At 47.9% G+C, this 24,966-nt stretch overlaps 1 protein-coding gene and 1 long non-coding RNA gene across 2 annotated transcripts in view; one reads left to right on the top strand and one right to left on the bottom strand.

Annotated features, from left to right (window-relative positions):
* Positions 1-24,966, bottom strand: part of COL5A1 (collagen type V alpha 1 chain) — a 123,914-nt gene continuing 98,948 nt past the window's right edge. Inside the window, exons 42-66 of the mRNA XM_075171009.1 lie at positions 24,802-24,909; positions 22,921-23,028; positions 22,246-22,299; positions 21,574-21,627; positions 21,257-21,364; positions 21,114-21,167; positions 20,922-21,029; positions 20,732-20,785; positions 20,241-20,348; positions 19,095-19,148; positions 18,671-18,724; positions 18,166-18,219; positions 17,681-17,734; positions 16,830-16,937; positions 16,339-16,392; positions 16,187-16,240; positions 15,361-15,468; positions 14,834-14,887; positions 14,102-14,137; positions 13,325-13,378; positions 12,729-12,987; positions 12,187-12,299; positions 9,874-9,942; positions 5,851-6,084; positions 1-3,045 (exon numbers count right to left, since the gene is read on the bottom strand). Of these exons, the coding sequence (XP_075027110.1) occupies positions 2,899-3,045; positions 5,851-6,084; positions 9,874-9,942; positions 12,187-12,299; positions 12,729-12,987; positions 13,325-13,378; positions 14,102-14,137; positions 14,834-14,887; positions 15,361-15,468; positions 16,187-16,240; positions 16,339-16,392; positions 16,830-16,937; positions 17,681-17,734; positions 18,166-18,219; positions 18,671-18,724; positions 19,095-19,148; positions 20,241-20,348; positions 20,732-20,785; positions 20,922-21,029; positions 21,114-21,167; positions 21,257-21,364; positions 21,574-21,627; positions 22,246-22,299; positions 22,921-23,028; positions 24,802-24,909 (2,262 nt within the window). The 3' untranslated portion in view covers positions 1-2,898. The remainder of the gene's footprint in view (positions 3,046-5,850; positions 6,085-9,873; positions 9,943-12,186; positions 12,300-12,728; positions 12,988-13,324; positions 13,379-14,101; positions 14,138-14,833; positions 14,888-15,360; positions 15,469-16,186; positions 16,241-16,338; positions 16,393-16,829; positions 16,938-17,680; positions 17,735-18,165; positions 18,220-18,670; positions 18,725-19,094; positions 19,149-20,240; positions 20,349-20,731; positions 20,786-20,921; positions 21,030-21,113; positions 21,168-21,256; positions 21,365-21,573; positions 21,628-22,245; positions 22,300-22,920; positions 23,029-24,801; positions 24,910-24,966) is intronic.
* On the top strand, positions 7,613-8,510 carry LOC142091432 (uncharacterized). The gene is made up of 2 exons (XR_012676802.1): positions 7,613-7,764; positions 7,872-8,510. It is a non-coding gene; the product is annotated as an uncharacterized LOC142091432 (long non-coding RNA).

Here is a 24,966-nt window from a genome sequence, read left to right as displayed (position 1 = left end):
TTTAGGTGGAAACAGTAAACTTGATTTATTGAAAAAAATCTATTACATTTATTCCTTTATTACACAGGTTTAAAATATTTAAAAATAGCTCTTATGGGCATTACACTTAAATTTTATGACATGTTTATTGGACTTTGAAGAAATGTACAATATGTCATTTGACACTATATTTTAAAAAGGGCCTTATGTACTAAAATTTTTTTCCATAGGTTTTATTTTTCTTATCAACATTTGTTCAAGTCATATATATTAAGGGAGGAGGGAAATAAAATTACACAAAAAGAATGTCTGCAAATACAAGTAGTAATTTTATTGCAATATACCGTAGCTAAGTGGTCTGGGGAAATCGGAACAGTTTGGAGCTCAGTACAATTACAACACTGTGGAATTCAACAGAGGAATTTTTTTTTTCTTAAAGCAAAGAAATAAAAGGAAAAATAAAAGAAAAAAGCTCCCTTGTTGAAAATTTATAACAGAATCACATGACCTAGACAGACGCACACGTGTGTACATACATCAATATATGGCTTATCTGTTGCAGAGAGGAATGTGCAACCTTTTCTGACCTTCCCACTGTTCCTGGACAAGGCTCTTGCCAAGGTGACCGAGAAGCTGAATTCTCCTATATATTATTATATACTCCTTTTCACTGCTTTGCTGCCAGAGTCTGCAGTTTTTAGGGTAGCACCTTTTTTTTTCCCCCCAAGTGGAAAACAAAAATACGAGAGAACACAACAGAAGAAGGGAGACGGATGGACACGGCTCTCCCAGACCGAAAAGCACCGCGCGGCATCGCCGCTCCCTCCAGCACAGCTTCACCTCCCTTCCTCGGATGCTGCTGCTCTCTGCTTGGGAAGGAGGGGGGAAAAGACATCATATATAGGCTTTTCTTCACAGTAAATGTGATGTCTTTTCCTTTACGGTGAAAGACCCCCCTTGGCTCAAGCGTTGCTGTAATACTCCAGGCCAAATAATAATTAAAAAAACACCCTGCAACATCTATTTTCCAGCTGAGAGATCTAAACAAGGAAAACGGCCAGGGAGAAAACAAACAAACAAACGGAAAAAGAAGATGGTGTCAGCAGGTTGCGAGCCAAAAACGCTGCATGAAAAAAAAAAGTCATCCTGGCAGAGGCACCGTGGGAAGACCAGGAAAATTGCAAACTCCCGGGAGCGCTCGGCGGGCAGCACCCGCGCAGCTTCAGCATCACGTCAGGACATCCAACAAATACATAAATTAGCACCACAAACATTCAGCGACTGAGTACAATCTGGTATGGTTACCACCTATAAAATGCATGAATATTCTCGGGAAAAAAAAAAAAAAAAAGAAAAAAGATGTAAGCACATTTAATACTTTTTCTATATGGGCCATATAAGCTACCGCAATACAATTAAGGAAAGGAACGGGTCTTCTACATAACAAATACGAAGGTGGCATGCATTTATAATCAAAGACTGTAGCAAAAGCCTGCAGTCTGTGTTGAAAGTGGCTAAAAAGCAAAGGCTGGTGGGAGATTGGCCAATGGCAGGGTATCACCAGTGTTGTATTAAAGTTATTCAAATAGATAGCACCACAGAGACATGTAAAAATAAAAAGCACCTTTTTTTTTTCCTTTTTTTTACACTTTATATTCAGAGAGGACAGATGGATTTCCCCTGCCACTGCAATCTGCCGCTGGGAATGGATTTTTTTTATCATTATTATTTTAAAAGAATGCTGAAAGAAAAAAAGAAGAATTAATTTAAAACATGTATGTTAAGGTAAGTGAGTGTATAAAAAGGCAGAGACTCAAAGCAGATCCTGCTTTTAGATCAGGCTTTTGAAGAAATCTTGTTAAAAAGTGGCATTAAGTTCCTTATTTTGAAGCAAATCATTCCGAAAGGCATCCAAAATCATGTCTCGGGGGGCTGGTTTGCCACTCATTGGGCTCTCATCCTGCAAAGACGCGTGCCTGGGCGTAACTCCAAGCACCCTCCGGATCCAGGCTTGGGGTTGGGAAGAGCCGGGAGCGGTGGGGACGTGAGCTGCCGTCTTCGTTCCCAGGTGGATGCTTGGCTGGGATGGTGGTGGGAGAGATGGTGATTTTAATACGGACAGGGTCACATGCATGTTTTGAAGCCAGAAACATTTAAACATTTAAAATAATATACAATACAAATATTTACTTACAAACATACAAAAATATAAGCACCTTTAATATGTGGGAAAGAGATGCCCAGTGTGACTTTTAGCTATCAAATTCATGGGGTTATGTTTTGTAAAATGTAGCATTACGCGATTCAATAGAGATATTAAAAATTCTGGAAATGGCCATGACGTCTGCTTGCTAGAGCCGATCCAAATCTCGTGGAAGTCAACAAAACGCCTCCGATGAGCTTCGGCAGGGTTTAGATTGGAGCCAGGACTGCCGGGACTTCAACGTCAAGCTGAACACAGGAGTTTCAAGTTTTTTCCATTTTTTCTTAGAAACAAATAAACAAACAATAATCTATAGACAAGCGCTCGGTATCGCTTTGTTGCAAGAAGAAGAAGAAGTCTTTGATGGTGGTGGGGTCTGCTCAGTGGCTGTGGAGCAGCAGCGGCGGGAGCAGCGGTGGCAGCGGCACGGGGACAGGTCTCTGGGCCACGCGTGCGGCGGTCGGTCATGCGATTCTGCGTCTGTCGCGGAAACGATCCTCTCGGGCGGCGGTTCGGTACGTGTGGGTGCGGTGGCGCAGAGGAACTCGGGCAAAATGAGGAACAAAACAAAACGGAAAAAAATAACCCATCGCTGTCCAGTTTCAGAACGTGCATGTGACAAGGAATTCTTTTTTCTTTTTTTTTTTTTTTAATTAATTAAATGGTGCAATGAGGTTACGAGGTTGCTCATTTGGAGACTAGTTTTCAGGTGGCTCTTAGCCCATGAAGCAAGCTGGTCCCACCTCGAATCCAAATTTCTGTGACGCTTCTCCGAAGTCATTGAACATGATGTCGACTATAGGTACTTGCTCTACTTTGGGTGTGTTGATTTCCAGGATAGTCTTCTGATAGCCCTTCTTTGCCTGGTGGGGAGAAGAGGGAGAGAGGGGAGCTCTGATGATGCCTCCAACCCAACAACAGCAAGTTACCATGAAGGAGCATTCACCGGTCAGCTGGGAATACGGTGACGATCTCGCCCAGGCATTTTCTGAGCTGAATTAAAGGCACCCAGCACCCAAACACGCATCTGCCCCGCAGACTCAGCAGATGTGCTCTCAAGTGGGATGGTGACCACTGAGCAAAACCCTGGGAGGTGACTGTCCTGAGCCCAGACTTTGGAGCAGAAGAAGCTGCTGCCATGCAGATCAAAAGGCTCTAACGCTGCTGTCAGCTCATCTCAGAGCTGGAACAGGAGCCTGGTAAAATTGTCGTGGCTGTGGTATAGTTGTTCTGCCTCCCCGAGGACACGCATGGGTTGTTGAGCAAATGCGAGCGATTTAATTTGAATATATTAGTTTGACTATTATCTGAGCGCTACCGAAAAGATCACATTTAAAGTTTGATGGAATTCACAAGGTGATGTTGTCTTTTTATCGTGCCTGGTAGCCATACAGTTATTTCCGAAATATAAATAATTATTAGAGAAGCAGAAGTGCACCTGAGGGCATACAAAGCTGCACAAACAAGTGACTTTACGGAGCAGCTTTTGGCTCTCCCTTACCCTCTGATTTCTGTGTCTCAGAAGAATAGGCTATGTCACAGCTACTGAGAAAGGGCTGCAAGGTCAGGAAAAACACATTCAAATAATGGCCCGAACATTAGCCCTGGAGATCCGCCGGCACCGGCTGCGGCAGCCTCCATCACGGCCGGAGCGCGGGTCCTCCCAGGAGCTCTGCGGCAGCGCCGTGTCGGACAGCCCAACCTCATCTTTCACATATAGGGCTCAATCTTGAATATCCTGCCTGTGGTTCAGGGAGGATGGCCTACCAGGGTACCAGAGACGGTACAGGAATCCAGGAGATGCAGAGCCTCTTTCTGCAAGGCTGCAATAAGCTCCCTTAGCATGTTTTACCTCCTTTTTACAGCCTGCAGGAACATCTCGAGCAGAGAGGAAAGACTGGGACACGCCGGTTTAGAAGCGATGCCCAAAGCTCTGAGCCAGGAGACATCATCTCTGTGCCCCGCCATCGCACCGGGGCTCGTTCAGCCTCTCCCGGTGCTCCCGCTGCCTTAGTTCTTGCCACAGCCGTTTATCTGCAGCACTGAGACCGGCTCTGCTAACAGCCGCCTCTGAGAAGCAACCAAGCAAATAAACTCGAAAGAGCTACAGTCCTCTTTCCACACAAATATCCCTCCTTAGGGAGAGGAATGCAGGGCACCTGAGCCAAATCACTTAAACCAAAAGGGTTTTCAGCAGGCACATCTGCCTTAAAATGTGCAACATGGGTCTTGCACCATCCCTGAGGCTTAAAAAGGCAAAGGGAGGGGAAGGCACTTTTTACCAAGGACACGTTGCGTTAGCAGGAGATATGAAGTACTTGAGGATAAACTTCCCCACATGGCTTCTGAGTGTTTCCAGAAGCGGGATGGATGCCCTTTCCCTCTCTGCGAGAGTGTTAAAAGAAGTGATTCTAATCTGATTTTCCTCATTGCTCCTACAGTAAAAAATGTGCGTGTGCCAGAACAGAACCACTTTCATCTCAAATTCTGCAGAGGGCTTTTTCTGTCAAACCTCTCAATCTTTCTGTCCCGTGGGCTTCAAGCACTGCAGTTGCAGAGGGTGAGAATTATGCATACTTTTGCACCAGCAAGCTGGGTCTCAAAATAAATGCAAGCAGCACCTGCTTTGCCAAACTTTTAGCTCCTGAGGGCAGATTTTTCAGAGCTGAATCCCAAATCAGGAGTCAGAAACAAAGGGAGGATACTGGGCCCCTTTGGGCCCCTTTGGAAACTCTGGCTGTTGCTCGTGGCCAAAGCAAAGGCGAAGAGCAGCGTGGGCTGCGCAGGGAGAGGAGAGCTGCAGCGTAACGCCTGCTTCTGCACTCCGGGCAAAAAAGTCATAAGGAACAGAGCTAGAGAGAAAGATGCTAAGTGGCATTTGAAATGGAGCAGGGATGTACACCTCTGTCTCCTGTGTCCCGTAGCATCGCCTCATTTTGCTCTACAGAGTCAGGCTTGCTTTGGTTCGTCCTTTCCCAAGGGCACAGGCAGCTCCTGAGAGGAGCAGGGGCTTGCAAGCACAGAGCAAACCAAAGTGCCGTGCTGGGGCTCCTCTGGCAGCTCAGGGGATGCCGGGCTGGAACTGGGCGCTGCAGCCAGCCTTGGGGCGATGCAGCGATGCTCCCCCGTGCCCAGCACTGCCCAGAGCCCTCCTGGGGCTGCACGCAGCAGCGTGCCGCAGAAAAAACCCAACCAACCCACTGCCAAACCCTTAATGCTTTGCCTCCAAGATTTCCTGAAAGCAGTTAAAAAAATTATCAAAGTCTGCCAAACTCATACACAACTGGGTGTCATCCCTTGCCTCTCTCCACCTAAGTCAACAGAGTAAGAGCAAAGGCAAGGGGGACATTTAAAAGCAACCAGTGATTTTAGGCAGGTCCCTTCCTTTATACACAGCCAGCAATAAAGCAAATTAATCTGGTTTCTAGGGGTGCTGCATCTTCCCCTGACCCTTGAGTGGAATTGTGTTTTCCCAGCATAGGGAAGAACAGGCTCGATGTCTCCCACGCTGGGGACAATCCTGAAGGCAACTACATCGACAGGCACAGGAAATTTGGAGGCAATTTGCTCCGAGGCAGACGGTGCTGGACAACCAGGGGAGGGGGACAGCCACCTCCAGCACTGACCCCTCTTGCAGGGACTGGCCGAGACCAGCTCTGCCCACGTACCGCGCAGCCGTCGAGGGCGGCTCGGATGTAGGGGTTGTTGTCGTAGGACATCTCCTCGTCGTTGGAGCCCAGGAAGCGGATGGCCTTGTCGTAGCTGTCGGTGGTGGCGTCGTGCCAGGCTACGGACTGGTAGCAGTTGTAAGTGATGTTCTGGTGGGCCGAAGCGCTCAGGAGCCGGAGGAAAGTCATCTGCACCACTCCGATGGGGTTCCCATCCGAATCCACGTAGGAGAGCTATGAGAAGCGGAGAATAAGAAATGCTGGGCAGTGAGGGGCAATGCATCACGTCTGGGGGGCTCTGAGGACCACCAGTCTCGCCCATCTTTATTACCCTGGGCATGGGGCTCAGTCTCACCACCCCACCGGGGTGCAGGCACTGCTCCTGCCACGCTACAGGCACCGGGCTGCTCTGGTCCTCCTGCTACCAGGGCATGGCTACCAAAGGCAGTTTATTTCTCTTGCTGGACGTGAGCTAAAAAAATAAGGCTAATGCAGGGCAGGAGGGGAAAGGAAGGGGGGTTTCAGCCCTGGTTGCAAAAAGGTGCAATGCTAAGCAAATTTGGGGATGTATGTCTTAAGTTTAAGCCAATACTGAGCATACTTCTCCAGCTTTTGAAGAGGAGAGAAAGCAGATTTCCGTGAGGGCTTGGGGCTTTATTTTTCTGCCCTATTTGACATGATTCTCTGACCACTGTGGGCGTTTTGTTCTACATAAGCTGGGGTATTTCCCATCCATCTTTCCTAGGCACTACTGCCCTGGCTTTGAAGCAATCTGCACCTGATCTGCAACAATCCTGCTCCTGCTGGTAAGGACTCGGAGCTGCCCTGCTCGGGGAGACTACTCCCAGCTAAAGGAAAATGCATTCGCTGTCCTTAGGGCACGTCATGAAACACAGAGCTGCACTGGCACAGGGATTTGCTCCATCTTGCACATCAGGCTCCTCTTCTCCTTTGCAGGAGAACGGCATCTAGAAATATATTTCTGCAAAACACAATTTATTGAAAGGCAATTCCAGCACCTAGGGGATTCAGACTTTCTGGGTCTTTCTCTCGTACCCCGCCAAGGAAGCAAACGCGCAGCGGGACAGCTAGTTTCCATGTACAAGCTAACTGTGCTTCAGGTGGCACCTCCAGCCACGGCCAAGCTACCAGAGCTGCTGTTCGTTACTGTCCTCTATGGACAGGGGGTTTCTTTATAAATGACCAGGAGAAAAATACAGACATGCAAACTGCGCAGTGTTCTTCGAGGTACCATGAAACACAGGTGCAAGCTGCAAACAGTAGAAGAAATTCATAACCAGACAATAAAATAATGAATAAAAAGATAATAAAAATAAATATACCAACCGGTTGTCAGGATATGGTTGCACTGTCCTCCTGAGAGTTAAATATGACTGACCATGAGAAAGCCACGCATGCCAGGAGAAAAGCTACCAGAAAACCACCAGGACGTGGAAGGAGAGGGACACAAAATGCCAACTACTTGCCACACACCCAATGACATGTGGCAGTACTGATCTGCAGGACCCGCTTCTCTTATCTGTTCTTATTTCAAATCAGTGCTTAGTTTGGGAGCCTGACTGCTTGGTAAGGGGTCTCGGTTGCTTTCTGCCCCTGCAGACCGCATGAAGCCCTGTCCCAGCTTTGCAACTGGAGCCACTAGGAACTGGTTGTGTGCTTGCTCGTGGGAACACAGCTTTGCAAAAATCAATCCTTTCCTGTTTTCTCTGTGATAGTATTTCGCTGTGGCAGATGCCATATGGCTATGAAGGATAACAGGACAGGATGGGTGGCAGGCCTTGTTAGAGCCACTGGGAATTGTGTGTAACACACACAGAAGGAAAGCAGAGTCCAGGAGAAAACATCTGCAACCCTTTTATCCCTCAACGCAGTTTGGCTGCATGATGAAAAATGGTAAGAAATCAGCTCCAAGTACTCTGTGTCATTGATTAATGACGGTGCAGGAGCATCAAAAAAAGACGGTTTCTTTGTATTTCATGTTTACTATGTTCTTACTTTAGGTATCCCCAGAAGAAAGGCAAGCATCTTCATGGCTGAACACCTTGTGCAAGCACCGAGATTCGTATGGAGCCCCCACGTCAGCAGCCGGGGCTCTCAGCAGCGCTGAGCAGCCAGTGGAAATCTTCCCCTCAGCTTTGGGAATCCCCATGGGCTCAGCCCCCCTGAGAGACCGGGAAAAGCCACGTGAAAAGGCACCAGTGACCTTCTCCATGGAGCAATGCTGCACCCAGAGGGAAACTCAAACTCATTCATCCCGCCCATCTACACACACATTTCAAGTGATCTTGGATCCAGGCAAATGTCTCCCCAATCTCATAGTTCCAAGTAGTGACTGGGGCAAAATGAGAGATACTTTTTTTTTAAAAAAAAAAAAAAAACAAAAAAACAAACTTTACTTTTATGGCTTGTGTGTTTAACAGTTTTGTGGTTTGCTTAGGCAGGTCTTCTACGTGCTGGTGGCTTTTTCCAAACAGAAAACGCAGGACAGATAAAAGAGCAAGAAAATGGCGACACAGAAAGATGGAACAAAGGGCTCCACGTAGCACTGAAATTCCTATTTAAAAAAATGGGCCCTGAGCTATAGGTTGGCAATTCAGCCTCTAACGTAGCTAATAAACAGACCGGGAAAAAAAAAAAAAGCAGAGAAGATAGAGAAACGGAGGTACTCGTAATATTAACTGGTGAAGTGCTCTGTAATTAAGCTACGAGTAGTTGCCCTCCAAGGAGCTACGAGGCTGAAGCCTTGGCTTTGCGGCCTTATTCGCTGATGCAGAAAAGCTGCAGAAGCCATATCCTTCTTGTGGGCAGAATCAGAGCAAACGTGTTTAGTGGCGATGAAATGCGGCTTAGGAAAACAACGCGGTGATTTTCTTTGTTGTTTGCCTTTTAAGGTGGAAGTTTGGGGCACTGCAAGAAACCTCTGCCCTGGGGAGAGGATGACTGCGCGAGGCAGCTCAGGGCGGAACGTCAGAGCATCTCCTGCTTTCAGGGGCAGGTCAGTTTTATCTGCTATTTCCTTCTTCCCTAATTCACCTGATTTGACTGAGCTCATTATCTGCATCCTGCTAATCCTACAAGAATTGATACACACGCGGGAGATTTCTGTTGCTTAAGGAGACCTGGCTTACACTGATCAGTTGCTGCTCTGACAATCCTGACCAGGGCTGGGGCTCTGTGGGACCAATCTATCCCCAACGTGAATGTCCTGTTACAGGACAAAAGACCAGAGCTTTTTCTCTGCTTTATATGTTGCTGTCTTGCTTGCTTGCTGACATCAAGTGTTGTTTGACCTTACGACAGTTCTCCTCCCTTGAAAACAATCCTGAATTGTGACTAAGTCAAATTCCTGTCCAGCAGGCTTAGCAAACGCACGTGGCTTGAAATCTTCCTTTAAACCAATGACTTCACGTCTCCCAAGCTCCAGGGTGGCATGGGAGCCCCCAGCGTGGGAGACGAGATCCTTCTGTTGGGGAAAACCTGCCCCAGACCAGAGATGTGCAGATTCACCACCTCAGCCTGGGTACCAGCGAGCACGGGCTGCGACGGCACGGTGCCCAGCTCGGGGCTGAAGCATCACGTTAGGGGTGTCTCAGCTCTCGGGATAAGGCTACATTGCTGGGGGACAGCAGCACGGGGACACCCGTGCCGTAACGGGAACTGCTTAGGAGACAGCAACAGCCCTCCCGCGGGATGCAGCCCGCTGCAGCGCTCTGCGGAGACAGACCTGCAACAGCTCCAGCTCTGCAGGGTCCCCCCGCACGTCGGCGTGTCCCCTTCCAACGCAGGGGAAAGCTCGTCCGCTGCTCCTAGGTTTCCAGTCAAGCAGACTGGAAAAAAGCATCCCCACTGGGTTTTTGTTTCTTTTTCAATATTCCACCTTAAATGTTTTTACGGCGACTTGCGATGGTTATTAGTCCAGCATGCAGAGTGCAACAGGTCTGGCCATACCAAAGCAGATGACGCGCTCTGATTCAGACTAGAGGGCCAAGGTTAGCCACTTACCAAAGACCCCCGCTTGTATTGACTATACCATGTGGAAGGCTGTTCTTTGGGCCAACGAGCCATTTTACTCTGTAAAATATGACATGGGTTAAAGAAAACAGAAAGCACCAAGATGCATCTTACCAGTTTACCGCGCTTGAATTCACTGAACCAGGAGCCTGGGTTTTCCTTTGGCCAAGCAGTAATTCTAGCCTAGTTTGTGGACGGCAAGGAGGAAAGAGAGAAAGAAAAAAAAAAAAGAGAAATAAAAAAAGTTACATTCAGTTCCACAAGCAGAGTCTGCATGTTTTATTTAAACTGTCCAACTTCCTTTAAAATGTTTTCTTCATCTTTATACACCAGTAGCAAGACCAGTCGGCAGAGCCCTAAGGTGCCAGAAGCCTCTCGAGCACGGGACGGCGTGGTGCTGCCCCGGGTGCCCAGCGCTGCCATGGCACCAGCCGCTTTTGCTGCGGGCTAATGATCTCTGCCTCCTAGGTACTTTGGATGCAAAACCAGCAGTGCAGTCTATCAGCAGGAGAGGTAAAAGGAAAGATAGAGAGGAAAAAAGGAAATATCAACGGCATTGATCTTCATGGGAGGGCTAGAGTGAAAAAGCAGTGCTGATAACGGAGAAGGCTGCTGTCACGTCAAATCCAGACGCTGTGGGGCTGGGAAAGGCAAAGAGTGCGATTAAGGAAAAGCCTCTGCCTGCCTCCTGCGTTTGTGCAGCACTAAGGTGCAGCACAGGCAGCGCATCCTCCGCAGTCGGTCCTGGACCATCGCACGTGATGGAACTCCAATTATCTGGAGCAATGCAGGGGGTGACCTTGACAAGAAATGAGCTGCCAGAGCATCCTTTATGGCAGCCCCATCTAAGCAGCTGAATCACTTTTTTTGAGCCAGAGCACAAGAAAGGAGCGTGGCTGCCGTCTGCACCCTTACCCTCCCACAAGCTCCCTCACTTCTGCCGTAAATCTCTCCAAAAACAACGGCCAACCTATATGCAGGTGCCTTGGGACTGTCCTTTCCTTTCCAGTATGTGAACCATAAAGCGAGTCAGTGTGTTTCTGCTGTGTTAAGGATGGACTGAAAGGGAATATGGCTTAAACTCTGCTGTGTCTGATAATAAAACACCTCAGCCAATACTTAATGCTGGCCTGGTAGCTGTTTTCATTCCTCTACATGGAAAAAGAGTGGGCTGAAGCTTTTTCTCATTTATGACAGTACTGCTGAAGTGTAGCACAATTTGCATTTGAGGAGCATCGCAGCCTGCAGTCAGGAGAGCAGCTCGACAGTGGACGAGATGGGGCCAAAGAGCCACTCGCAGAGTCAGCGTGGCAGGAGTCCGAGCAGCTGTAAGATCATGGGCAGACTCTGCTATTTTACCTGTCAGCATTTTGAGGAGAGCCATGGCAAGTTAATGCAAAGGAGAAGAAATCCATCTCCTATTTAAACAGCCCTAACAAAAACTCAAGGAAGATTTATGTTGCGTGTCATTTGTCCTGTGCTGGCACATATTTCTGGTGGATGAAATTCAGCAGGCAAACGGCTTCCACTGGAGTGAACAACTGCACCTTAACCCAGCTGGAGCACAACTGTGACACTGAGAGAGCTCCCCCAGGCCGCTTTGCAAGAGTTTCTGCTTGGCCAGTGCAAGAGCTGGTCCCAAGGCATCAGGGAGAGCAGCTCCAGAAAAGAGAGTGCATGGATACAGGACAAAAATGACGAGTACGGTCGAGCTAAGCACATCATTACACAAATAACTTGATCAACCTTGTGCAGCGGTACCAGGAAGAGCGCTGAGGCTAGTTGCAATCCTTTAGGAAACCAAATACCCACAAGAAACACCAGGAAAAAACGACAGGAGATAAACATTTATCTGCTCTGCCTGAAGACACAGTAAGGGTAGAGGAACCAGCGGTGCTTATGCACGCAGACAGCGGAGCGGCAGCCCAGCTGCAGGAGGGAAGACAAGGAATGAGTTAAACGAAGCTCACGGGGAGCCGCAGTTCCTGCGCCAACACACACTTCTGTCTTTGTAAAGCAAAGTAAAAAAATTCAGGTTTTAGCATTTATTATGCCTGGGAAATCATCAAAGACTTGTCCCAAATCACAGTTTAAATCCGACTTATTGAAAGAAATTCTCTCTGTAAACATATTCCTTATTATTTTAGAAGCCAACGTTGTGTGACAAAGAAATGTTCTGGATCTTTAATCCTTACTTGCTATTGTTCAATTCTCCTGAAAGTGACTGTCTATGAATATTCATCTTAGGAAACAATCTCCTATTGCCATGATATAGAGGGGGGGGAAAAAGTTATGTGGACTTACTCCTTCAGATTTCTTATCAGGGAAGATGCAAGTCTCTCCACCAGCTGTGAAATTACAGTAAACTTTGAAAGAGTCCCTGGAACATCCTTGGTTAGGATCAACCCAGTATTCACCTGGATGCACGAGAGGGAAGAGAAGGGAAGAAAGAATCAGCACTGTGAAGGAAGGACGATGGGCATTTCAGCAACCATCTTACCAGGGATGTTTCACCTTTGTCATAGGCTACTATTTATATGTATTTTTTGGAAAACTGGTTATGTTCTGATTCCACCTAATACTGTGGCACCTTACAGGAATAGCTATTTTTCATCATATATCCCCATTCTTGGAATAGAATAGAATATTTCCATTGGAAGGGACCTACAATGATCATCTAGTCCAATTCTTCTCTACGTATTCCTTCTTTATCAGCCACATTCCTCATGGGGCACCAGGGCCAGGGACTCCCCAAATTACTCCTCTTCCTGCACTCGCTTGTATTCACTGTGTGGAGCTGGGAAACCCACAGTGTTTTCCCTGCACCCCCCCGTCCCGGGACACACCGTCTGGGAAATCGGGGTGACAGAGCTGCAGATCCTTGCAGGTACGTGCTGGGTTATGTTGAGTGCCCAATGGATGCTTCATTTGCTCAATTTCCAGTTTCAAGGAATTCAGTGAGCCGAAAATTTCCTCCATGCCATCTGCATAGTCCATGTAGTTGTCAGCATTTCCATCGTCCACCAGCTGGCTGGCGTCAATGTTTCGCCTGGTCCTCTTGGAAGACTGGATGGGCAGTGGCTGGATGACTTCTCCAGGAGGACCCTGATTTGTGGGGAAAGAAAATACAACTCCTCATTGCATGGGCAGACAGAAGAGATGGCCAAAGCAGCCACCAGCGCTGAGAAGCAGCATCACAAGATACACACTAGACATGTAAAACACCCATGATGGTACTGATAAAAACCCTGGCCCCCAGGCTTGAACACTGAGTCCATCTTATCTTGTCATCTTCCCGTTAGTAACTTCTCCCTTCACGTCCTGCTTTCTTCCCCAGCATCTCTAAGAGATGCCAATCCATTTCTAGGACTCCCGATATGCTGAATCTTTGTCCATTAAATCTGAACCTCATTTCACACTTCACGCAAGGGGTTCTACTTACTGGAGGTCCTGGGGGCCCAGGAAGACCTGATTCACCCTTTGGACCTGTTGGACCCTGGGAAAAACAAGGGAGAACATGAGAGTCACTCAGGAAAAAGTACTTGTCACTTATATCACATCCCAAACATTATTTCTTTTAATAGTCTCTTGTGGCAAAAACTTTCTTCCTGTCCCTTCAGGCACACGAGATGCTTAGGTAAAAGAAAAGATCAGTCACACGCTTGGGGTTAAACAGTCAAATTTTGCTTAGGCTTCCTACAGAAAAGAAAGGATCTTCCAGTGCATGAAAATGTTCTCTCCAAATCAACTCAACAGTTTTACAAATCAAATAAAAGTAATAAAACATTGAATTCTGCATGGGAAAAAGACATTAGGAAGTTGCCCAAGAGGAATTTTTAGCTCCCTGCATAGGAGATCTGTAACATGAAGCTTGCTTCAGTGTCGCATTTCTCACCGAGTTCTTCACTTTTCAGCTTGCCACCTCCCGCTTCACAGTCTATTTTTAATACCCTCTGCTTTACAGCAGTAGCTTTTCTCCTAAGGACTATGCACTGGATTCCTCCTTATGATCTTTGCTGCACTGATGTTCAATGAAGTACAGTGTGAGCAACAGAAACCTTTCCCAATTATAATTTCTGGGCTTAGACAGCCTGAAAAGGCTGCATTTGCTACAGTCATCTTTGGCTAATTGCCTTAATGCCACTGATGTGGAGGAGTCACAGCAGATTATGCACTTAAGAGCTCCTCAGCCTCCTTGGATAACAATGTCTGTACTCACTGATGATCCTTTAGCACCTTTGGGACCAGGTGGACCCTGTGTAGAGAAAAATACAGAAAGGAGTCAGTATGTTTCCTAGCAGAGAAGAAGCCAGTATCTCCTTAGGGAGACAGAGTAGTGTTATACAAGGTGGTTTTTTTTAATTCACTTCCTTTCTGTTTCCACTTTTCACATCCACTTGAGTTCGGCGCTGCTTTTATTTGCCAACGTACAAAAAGCATTTGTGTCAGACCAATCTATGTCAGCGCTCCACACTCCTGCCCGGATGGGGACTGGAAAAGCTGCTGTGTGAGATTACCGTAACCCGGGGCTGATCCTGGCTCCGTGCTGAGGACACCCAGCAACAGCAAATGCTGGTTGCCCAAGGGTGCAGGCTGCAGCCTTTGGGTATCCAGTGAAAAAAAACGCAAATAGCAAAAAATACAAAAAAATCACGATGTGATTGTAGATAATCCAGAAGAAAGGGGGAGAGAAATGGGGTGGGCTAATTTCCCTGCCTCGATCACGCCATGCCCCCTGCACCCATCCCTTAGCTCATATGTCACGCCCCAGTACTCCTGTAACTCATTCAAATGATTTTAATGGGGTCAGCTGGACAAACCCATTCCCACCAGCATCCTCATACAAGGTCAGGCCAGAAGGACTGTGCTGGGTATATCTGGGAGCATCAAGGTGACTCCAGAAGGACTGTGTAGCTCCCGAGGAATTTAAAGATAATTATTCATCACATACCGGTAATCCTGGTGGCCCTGGAGGTCCGATTGGTCCAGAAGGACCTGTGATACCCTGAAAAATAAAAGCAGAACATTAATTTGCATGCAGCAGTGCTGGCCTATAACTGCACAATAATATCTGCTCACAGATGACCACCTGGTTTTGCAGAATTCCATTCAAATCTGGACCTTTAACTGGTTTTTAAGTGTGTGCATGATCCAAACAAGAGCATGACCAGGGAATCTCATATCTCATTGAGGTACACAGTGTTAAAAATCAGTCCTCTAGATGCATATTTAATGTTACCATCCCTCCAAGTCTTTTCATATGACCCTTGGCAATCTGCTTTCCACTAAAATGCGTCATTTTGGAGCATCTCTATATTTCACATGTAGAATAAACCACATTAATATAGAAAATATTCCTCAAAAATTAGCAAGAATCTCCTGCCAAGGTTGACCATCTCTGCTATGCCGAACCTGCTCAAGGGCAGCAAACCCCACAGCTCAAAAGCACATTCCATGACGGTCTTATGGAATATTTACCTGCTCTCCTTTGGGTCCTGCTGAGCCTTGGGGGCCTGGGAGACCTCTGTCGCCCTTTTCTCCCTGCTCGCCTGGCGGTCCAATAAGACCAATTAAACCTGGATGACCCTAGGGGAAAACAGCAGATGTTAATTATGATCTCTCGCCGGAGGTAACCGAACACCAAAGCTACCCAGCAAAGAGTTTTCTAGATACAAACCCAAATATCGAAGGTGATAGGAGTTTGTAGCTACCCCTGACACCTGGAAGTGGCAGAGCAGAGCAAAGCACTAGCTTTTTGCAACAGAAAATGCCACAAATATAGAAGCAGAACTGCTGCACTGGAGCGCCTGCTCATTTTGGGTGCTAACATATATTACATAAATTTCTACAAGATTGAGAGTCCTGCCCTAAAGCAAGCCAGGTGTCTGCACCTCCCTGTGCCCTCTGCTAAAGTGCCTGTGTTCAGGCAGCCCCGACAACGAGGGCTGCCATGGACGGCAAGGGCCATCGTACGGGAGTGCAGAGATTCAGATCCTCCGTGTCGCCTCGTTGCCATCAGCGTTGGTGATCTGGAGGTGGGAAACCCAGTCTTGGATCCAGATGGGCAGCAGCACGCGCTCACCCAAAGCACAACCCGGTTCACCTCTTGGGCCACACTCACAACTCTCCATCCCTCCTTTAAAGATATGTCCAATGCTTCCAGAGCATGAGAAAGCATACGGGGCTGGGGGCGCTCCTCAGCCTCATCATGCCAGCTGCAGGACCCCTCTACAATGACTTTTTTTTCCCCACACCCAGATAGGGACATCAGGTCATGCAGCGAGATTGTATGTGCCATTCTCACCTTCTCCCCTTTAGGACCAGAGTCTCCTTTAAGACCAGGCAAACCCGGTGGGCCCTTTGAGAGACAGGGTGGAAAACAAAAGAGAGAATGAATTAACATAAAATACATTCACCCATTTCAAAAACTCATGGAATTTTATGGTCTTGACATACCATTGGGCCTGGAGGACCATCTGGGCCAGGGGATCCCGGGAGACCTTGTTCACCCTGTAAAACAGTGCAATTCCCTCAAACCCATCATTCACGACAGCTGTGCTCCCAGCCGGGGTTATTCACCCATCCTCATCTGGTCCCTGCGCCAGGGAACGTTTGCCCTGGCTTCTCGCAGGCGGGTAAAGGCAAAAGGATTTATGTTCCTTTCATGCTCAAACCTCTACTGGAAAAGGGACTTTGCAGCTCATGGAAATGTTACCCCAGAGAGAGGGGGAGCAGAACCAAGACTCAAATAAAACATGCTGGGAGATGATATTCATCATTATATTATATCCACTAAAGATGTTTTATCTGCTGTCAGGCTTTTAAGCACAGACAGAACATGACACTGGGAGAAAGGCATCTTCCAAGGCAGATGGGTTACGGTAAAGCACCAGGAACAACCCTGCCCAGAACCTTTCTCAGACTTTGCTCAGTTTGGGAATACTCACGACTGGACCAGGAATTCCTCGAAGGCCGTCGGGGCCGGGCTTCCCTGGAGCACCTTGGGGACCAATTGGGCCAGTCTTCCCAGGAGGTCCTTCCAAACCAGCTTCACCCTAGATGCAAGAAGCAGCATGGTTTAATTTGCATTGGGGTATCAAACGATCTTCTCAAATACACTGTGGCTGCTGCCAGGATGTCACAGAGTGAATGCAATTCCATGCAAAGCATGTAAAACCTTCTGTTCATTGATTTTCCTATTGCTCCCTATCCCTTATGCGCTGAGGACAAGTCTCCAAACTCCTTCACTTTTCAGCCTTGCCCATTTCTGCTGATTTCCAGCAGGAATGGCCCTTTGGCTGTGAGCTCTCTGGAGCAGGAAGCTTTCCTTGGTTCAGTGCTGGGAGATGAGCTAGCAGAGGACATCCTGCACCATCAGCGTTCCTGTGGCTGCCACAACAATTGGATCCATAATTTGCAATCCCACTCTACACTTCCCACCATCCCTACCGAAATAACCACCATCCAATATTGCTGTGTGTGCCCTGGGACAGGACCTAGGGCTGTGCATGCCGTATTATTTACAACATATTGAATTGCCAAATATGGCACTTTGTCATTTCAAAACAAGAAAAACATTCCCATGACCTTACCAAGCTCTAATTATCCCCACAGAGTTTGTTAAAAGATGAAATATAAGCTTAGATTTGAGGCCCATGGCCCCAAATTCAGGCTAAATTAGCCTGTTGTAACACACAGCAAAATCAAATTACTGTCTTTCAAACGCCAGTGTTGTCAGAGGGTGATCCTTTCGGCATAGAAAGGACATAGTAGAAGTGAAATCCCATTCAGCTCTTACCTTGGCTCCTTTCTCTCCTTGCCTTCCTTCAGGACCGGCTGGACCAGGAGGGCCCTAGAGAAAGCACAAAATAGATGCAAAACACAATTAGATCACACTGATCTGAAACGGTCTATTGGAATTAGCAAAATGATGCTACAGCCCCAGGGAAGAAGACAAAATGGAGACAAATATCTCTGAAAAGCTTTTTAAATTAGCTGCTTGCTAAATGAATCCCCCGGCTCCGCCAGCAAGGCAGGAAGAGCAGGAACACCTCATACTTGTATTTTCTTTTGGGTGTTAAAATCTCAAAAAAATCCATGGGGTTTGGTTGACAACTTGCTATCAATTTCCAATGGCTATGGATGGCGCATAATTTTTTTTTTTTAATTATTATTTATTTTACACGATACTGCCTTGCATTTACTGTAGACCTAGTAATAACATTAGTTTCAAAAAGTCAATACAAATACATTTGGAAAAATATTCCTAAACAATCAGCTTACCCTTTTCCCTGGGGGTCCGGAGGGGCCTGGCTCTCCCGTGGGACCAGGGGAACCCTAGATGGAGAGGGGAGGAGAACAAGCCATAACTGCACCACGAGATGCGGGAGGGAGGAGCGAACGCGTAAAACTGGAGTCAAGATCTAGAGGTTGTGCTAAGCCGAGGCGTGGGCGGCCAGTACAACTCCCAACACCTCCTCGGGGGTGCAGGTGGTATCTTGTTTTATCCCTTCCCACCATGAAATACCATAAGGCATGACAAAGTTAAAAGGAAAGACTAGATTTTGTTTTTCTGTAAGTTAATTTTTGCTTTCAGGATGTATTGCTGAGCAGCCTGGATGGATGGCAGCAGCCGGGCTGACACAGACAGGAGGGACAGGCGTCAGGGGACCAGTGCAGCAGAAGCTGGTGGGAATTGTTGCTGTATGTCCTTCTGTGTTAAAAGTCCTTGGACCTGCACGCAGAAACCATGGGGACTGATGAGGACCTCATCTATCCAGTTACTCACAGTCTGTCCAGGTTCGCCATCATCACCTTTGTCACCAGGGGGACCATCTTGACCCTAAAAAGGAAGAAGAAAGAAACAAGCAGGCGTATTTAGGGTAAGAATAGAGTTGAGCAGAACATTAGCAGCAGCAGGTGTGGTTCAGCCGGTCTTCATGTCACCGGGCACCGTCCCTTCCCATCTCCCAGTGAGAACACTGGCAACAGCAAATGTCCTGTGTCAAATCCTGTGGGTAGCAGCGTTCGTACAGCTACTGCCCCAAAGGTTGTAGCATGGTCAGACAAACAGTCTTATGGTGGGAATTCCTACTCTTTCCCAAGTAAAGGAAGAGTAAATGCCAGAGGAGGTGCTGGTGAATGAATGGCACACAGTCGTATTTCACTGAACCAAGAGGAGGACCTAACTGCCCTTCTGTGCAAAGACTTACAGCTGGACCAGGTTCTCCAGGAGGACCAGGGTCACCAGGGAAACCAACTGGACCCTGCAAAGAGAGAAGAAGTATATCCCCAAGTCAGATACTGCATCTGGAGAATTGCAGAACTCTAGTGCCTGCTACCCCAGCGACAACACGGGGAGTCACCCTATGGAGCAAAACCCCAATTCCCTACCCTCAAACACAATCCCAGATCACATCCCACCTTTGCATCTTCAGTAATTTCATCCCGTCACAGCCACCAGTTCAGCTCTGCCACCAAACTATGCAAAGCTCCAGAGGGAACACTGGGAGTTTCATCTAGTTTTTCATAAATACATTGGACAAGTAACAGTGAAATCCTCGCAGCTTTGGGGCATGTGCAGATTAGAAGATTTTGCTTTTGCTTACTACAAGATGTGTAACATTTTTCATACGAAGATCCTCTCAAAGCATTTAATGAATAAAACACGTCACCATTCTTCTCCATACAATGTCTATTGTGTACTTCAAATGATTCTGAGACCAGAGTTCAGACAATAGGCTTCAACCAATAAAGCGATATCCCAAAACTCCATCTGTTAAGAGAGATGACTAACTCCCCTGCCTCCTCTGCTGTTTCATGCCATCTTTGCTTATCGCATAATAAATTTCTTCAGCCAGCAAGCATCAAAGAAGCCGACAAGATAAATATTGTACTATTGTCATCTGGTATAAATCAGTATAGCTCTACCGGCTTCAATAGAGCTACAGCAATTAGCATCAGCAGGCATCTGACCCTAGAGGTACAACTCCCAAATTCACATAAATCTCCTCTACGCTATTTTGGAAACTTCGCTCTGGTGCGGAGGACCTTGGCAATACATAAGCTCAAGCACAAAACTAAACCTACTGCAGGCCCTCTCCACAGGTGTGGGTTTTCTGATAGTCTGCAAAAAGGACTAATAATTCAAGTGTTGCTGGAAGATACGGTACAGCTGGGTCTTTTCCTCATTAGCACCCTAAAGAAGGGGACTAATACCACACATCATTAGAGGAGCAATTCTCTGGCTAGTAAACTATTTCAAATTTCCACAAAAATCTCTGGAAAACATCTTTTCATGCAGAGATCTCTGCTGGGCAAGGCAAGGAAGCGCTGCTTGGACAGGAGGGGGTACTTACAGGGCTGCCTTTGGGACCGTCATCGCCTGGTGGACCTTTGGGGCCAGGTGGACCAGCAGCACCAGAGGGACCTGCTTCACCCTTTTCACCTCTTTCACCTTTAGGACCCTGTAAAGGAAAAAGGTGTTTCTATTATCCAGGAAAACAACTTACCGGTCTCTAACTATCCTTTAATCAATTTTAGGAAAGAAGCTCTGCTTATATCTCAAAACACGAGGACATGATTTAGCAGTTCCTTCCCACAAAGATTAAGTGGTGTTCATGTTGCTCAGTCGTGGGTAGCCCGTATTTGACTAAATGTTATACTATAAATACCCAGTAACACGGCGATGTGTCACTCAATACCCAAACCAAGGACATGGCTGGTTCAGTCCCTGCAGCCCCATCCACATCCATGCCTCTCTGACACCCCTTCAACCAGCTCCTCGGGAGACACCACTGAACAAAAGCTCTTCTCCATCAGAGCAAGAGCCACCCTGTAGCGTACTTACCGGGAGGCCAACCTCGCCGGGAAGACCAGGCTCACCAGATTCACCAGGTTCACCCTGCAGAGGGGAAAAGACGGTGATCACAGTTATGTTTCTGCAGGGTGTTGAGTTTTCTGCTGACATAGCAAAGCCCCTGCATGAGCGTTGTAGCAAACTCCTGCGGGCTTCAGTCAGGTTTGTCTGGATGCTTTACCTTCTCTCCTACTGCACCAGGATTTCCTATTCCCCCGGGAGGACCCTGTGGACCATCTGCTCCTGGTGGTCCAGATGGACCTCTCGGTCCAGGTGGGCCTGGCGGGCCCTGAGAAAAAGGGGAGACAAATTTAAGACATGTTTCTTGGAGCAATGTCTGTCAGTGATGAAAAAAAGTATGAAAGCATCTTACCATTTGCCCAACGTCACCTGTTTCTCCCTTCTCGCCAGGCGGTCCAGGCAAGCCCTGTGGAGGTGATGAGTTTTAACTGTGAACATCTCAGGTGGAGCCCCAGCTCTCATTACCCTAAACCCTCCCTCTATGCTACAAATTACCTGCAAGCCCACTGGGCCGGGGGGACCAGGGAAACCTCGGGGTCCTTCATCACCTTTCTGACCAAAAAGGCCTTGCTGTCCCCTGGGACCTGGTTCTCCATCAGCACCCTATGAGGAAAGAGTCTAACCCAGCTTGGCAAAGCCACAAGGCAGATGCGAAGCTCCGTCCCCACCACCGCCTGCTGCAGCCAGCAGCAATGCACTATTCATGCGCTGGGCAGCAGCAGTGCCAGGCAGAAACTGCCAGTCCTTGCAATGCTTCCCAGGAGATTTTATGGCAAGAAAGGGGATTTCTGCCAACAGGAGACAATACTCACAGCTGGGCCAGGCTGACCGATTGGACCCTGTGGGCCGGTAGGACCTGGTGGACCCTGTCACGAAACAGAAGTGCGACATCAGCGTTAGGAGCACAGAGTAAAAAAACTCATCTGGAAAAGGCGATGCCCTTCAACACAGCCTCCGTTAAACGTGCACTAATTCCCAAAACAGAGAGGGAGGACGGGGTCAAGTCTCCCCGGACACACCAGCACTCCTCAGCGCTGGTGCCAATGGCACAGCAGACACGTCTAAAAGCATTTTTGCTCCAGCAAAGCAATAGACACCACTCAGTTCCATCTAGATACTTATGTGTAATTTATCTTCCTCAAGCTCTGAGCAGCACGTAAAGGTGCTTCAGTGTGCTGCAAGCAACTAGAAAAGGAACGACAGCCGAACACCCAACTTTAATGGTAAGGGCTGCTAGTGTTTCACAGCTATTTACACAGTACATGGGTGACATGGAAACATCTCAATGTGTTCCTGGGAGCTGGAGGCTCACACTTCAGGCACTCGTTCTTTTTTACATTGTGTGGGCATTCGATGAAGCAAAGGAGAAGATGAAGCAATGATAGAAAGAAATTAAAATGATACCGTTTTCTGCTTCCAACAAGTCACACAACATAACCACGCTCCTCCAGGGAAGCGGCTACGACGACATCCTCCCCACTCACCTGCTCCCCTTTGTCCCCCTTGCTGCCCTTCTGGCCAGGCTCCCCGATCTCGCCCTGCCAGGTACAAAGGGGCACAGTTAGTTCACTTGGTGACCACTTCCATATCTCAACGTTCAAGCAATAGTCCTGTGTGTCTGCATCCCCAGCCCAAAGATGCCAATTCCCACAGAAATACCCCAGAATGTTCTGAAAAAGGCCAGAGATTTGGCCACTCCAGGTGTAACTAAACCCTTTTACATCCTAAACCTTTCCTTAGCTGCCATGCGATGCAAGAAGCATCATTGTGCAGACCTTGTTAGCAGCAATGAGTGATTCATCCCAGCTAATGTTTTCTAAGAATCTTCCAGTCCAGAGGGGCTTAATGAGAGAGTGGGGAAAGGTAATTAATTGGGAAAGGCCAGGCACCCAACGCTCAGGCCACCTGCTATGGGCTTCGGGGGAGGCTAAGGGGATTTCAGCAAGCGGTTTGGCTGGCAGAGCACACACAGCCCAGTCTGCCGGCTGCTCCCCAGATCGGACGCTGCGGGATTGCCAGCACCATCAAATATCCTTGTGTTATGACCAGCAGCACATCCAACCCGATGCGGTGGAAGCAGCGGGTCAATGTAGCGGCAACGGGGCACCTTGCCCGGTTCCTTCCCAAAGTGACCCTGCGCAGCAGGGAGCTGCTCCCACCTTGTCTCCATCCTCTCCAGGGGGGCCGACAGGACCTGCCGGACCTGGGAGTCCCACCGGGCCCTGGATGCCATCCCGGCCAGCTGGTCCCTGAGGACCCTTCTCGCCCTGGAAGCAGGAGAAGGCAGGTCACACAGAGCTCTCCTCCACCCTCCAACCAACCCATTACATCCCATTAATGTTTTATTCAGCTGTTAATGACCCCTGACTATATGGGCATGTATAGCAAAACCGGTTTCCAGCTGATATTTCATCAGGCTCCCTGTGCTCACTGTCTGAAACAAGACAAAATTTCGATCACGAGAGATAAAGAAAGAACAAACAAATCTAAACGGTGAATACCCAGATCAGAGCTGCAATTTCACTGCTATAGCAATAAAATCACATTTAATCTGAACCCTCTGCCATCTCTCTCCGGATGACAAACAAGACCTCAAGTAATTTTTATGCCCATAAGCCAGTTTTTACTGATTCTGGTCCTGGCTGTCCCAGCACTCACTGCCTGCTCCCTCCCTGGCTGATCCCCAACTAATGGGGGTTTCTCAGGAGGCCCCAAGCTCCCTCCTGAGCTTCTGGACAAAGGAAAACACCTCTAGTGAATAAAGCAATCTCTGCTGGCCTCCTGCCTAAACATCTACTCGTATTCCTCAGACCTGGAACCCTCAGTCAAATTTATTCATTTATAGGAACTGAACAGTGGATATTCTCCAGTTTCCTCGTACATAATTTAATTGCATTTGAATCCCGGGTGCTCTCTTCTGAATAATTAGGTGCCACATACATTGCCTATTCATCTATCCACTGATACATCATATAGGTACTTGGCAGGACAGATGTTCATAAAGCTGATTCACCAGGAAATTCTTGCCTCTGGACTAGCTGCTGGAGTTTCTAATAAGCCAGCAAATGTGGAATACAGTGGCTGATAAACACTTTTGATAACAACAATCAATCACTGTAAGTATCCTCATCCAGTCTGAAATCACCGATACCAGCATTTGCTTATTTTACTGGGTCTGAAGCTGAGTTTAAGTTTGAGGCAGGCAACCCAAAAGTCCCTGCAAAACCATTTGGGTGTGAATTCGAGGCACAGCCTTCCTCCTCGGGACTGTCACGGTGCTGCGCTCTTCAGGGACAGAAATAGTCATCCCAGCCCACGCTCTCCTGCCCGCACGTGACATTTCACGTGCGTGCCTGGGGAGCGAAAGACGTGAGAGTTTGCGCGGGCTGGCTGGTGAACGCTCGGGAGAGGGACCATATGGCAGGACTCAGCCGCGCTCTGCTCGGGCTCCTGCTGAGAGCAGCTCTTTCCACGGGCACCAGCGGGATGCCTGGGAACACTGATGCTGCGGCAGCACACGGCATCCCGAGAAGCGGAGCCGAAACTTCCGCAGCACCTTCCTGCGCTGCCCCTTGCCCGGGGCAGAGTCAGGGTAAGGATTTATTTAGGCCCAGTGGAAATCGCTACTGCCGTTGCATCCTTGTAAGCAGTGATGGAGTTGGCTCACTTCTTTGCCCAGAGGCCTGTCCTTTGGCTGTTTGTCACTAGGAGGTCACACAGGCTGTCATTTTACCTGTTCAGTCCTCATCCCTTCTCGTTGCCTGGAGACATTTCAGTCCCTGGGATCACATCCATTTTTGATAGCACAGGTGCCCCAACCAGGGCAGTTGAGCAGCTAAAGTTCAGTGGGGTTTGATGCACCCAAATTGAATTGGGTGCAATTCAATCCTAATTTAATTCCTCTTTTTTCTTTTTTTTTTTTTTTAAAAAAAAAAAAAAATCTTTTATACACCTGCCCCAGGGAATGTCTCCATGCTGAGCTTCCTACTACACACATTTCTATTTGACCCACAGCTGTTCATCTTTATACTGGTACTTACTGGGGCTCCCTTTTCACCTGCGGGTCCCGGAGGTCCCTGGGGGCCAGGTCGCCCTGGCAAGCCTATCGGGCCAGCTGATCCCGCGGGACCACGCTCGCCAGGAGAGCCCTGTTCGGAGAAGAAGGAAGCATTAATTGGAGTATCAAGCTTTATCTATACACAGAC

This window comes from Calonectris borealis, chromosome 21 (genome assembly GCF_964195595.1).
Source record: "Calonectris borealis chromosome 21, bCalBor7.hap1.2, whole genome shotgun sequence".
Taxonomy (NCBI): domain Eukaryota; kingdom Metazoa; phylum Chordata; class Aves; order Procellariiformes; family Procellariidae; genus Calonectris; species Calonectris borealis.
This window is presented reverse-complemented; position numbering and strand designations above follow the sequence as displayed.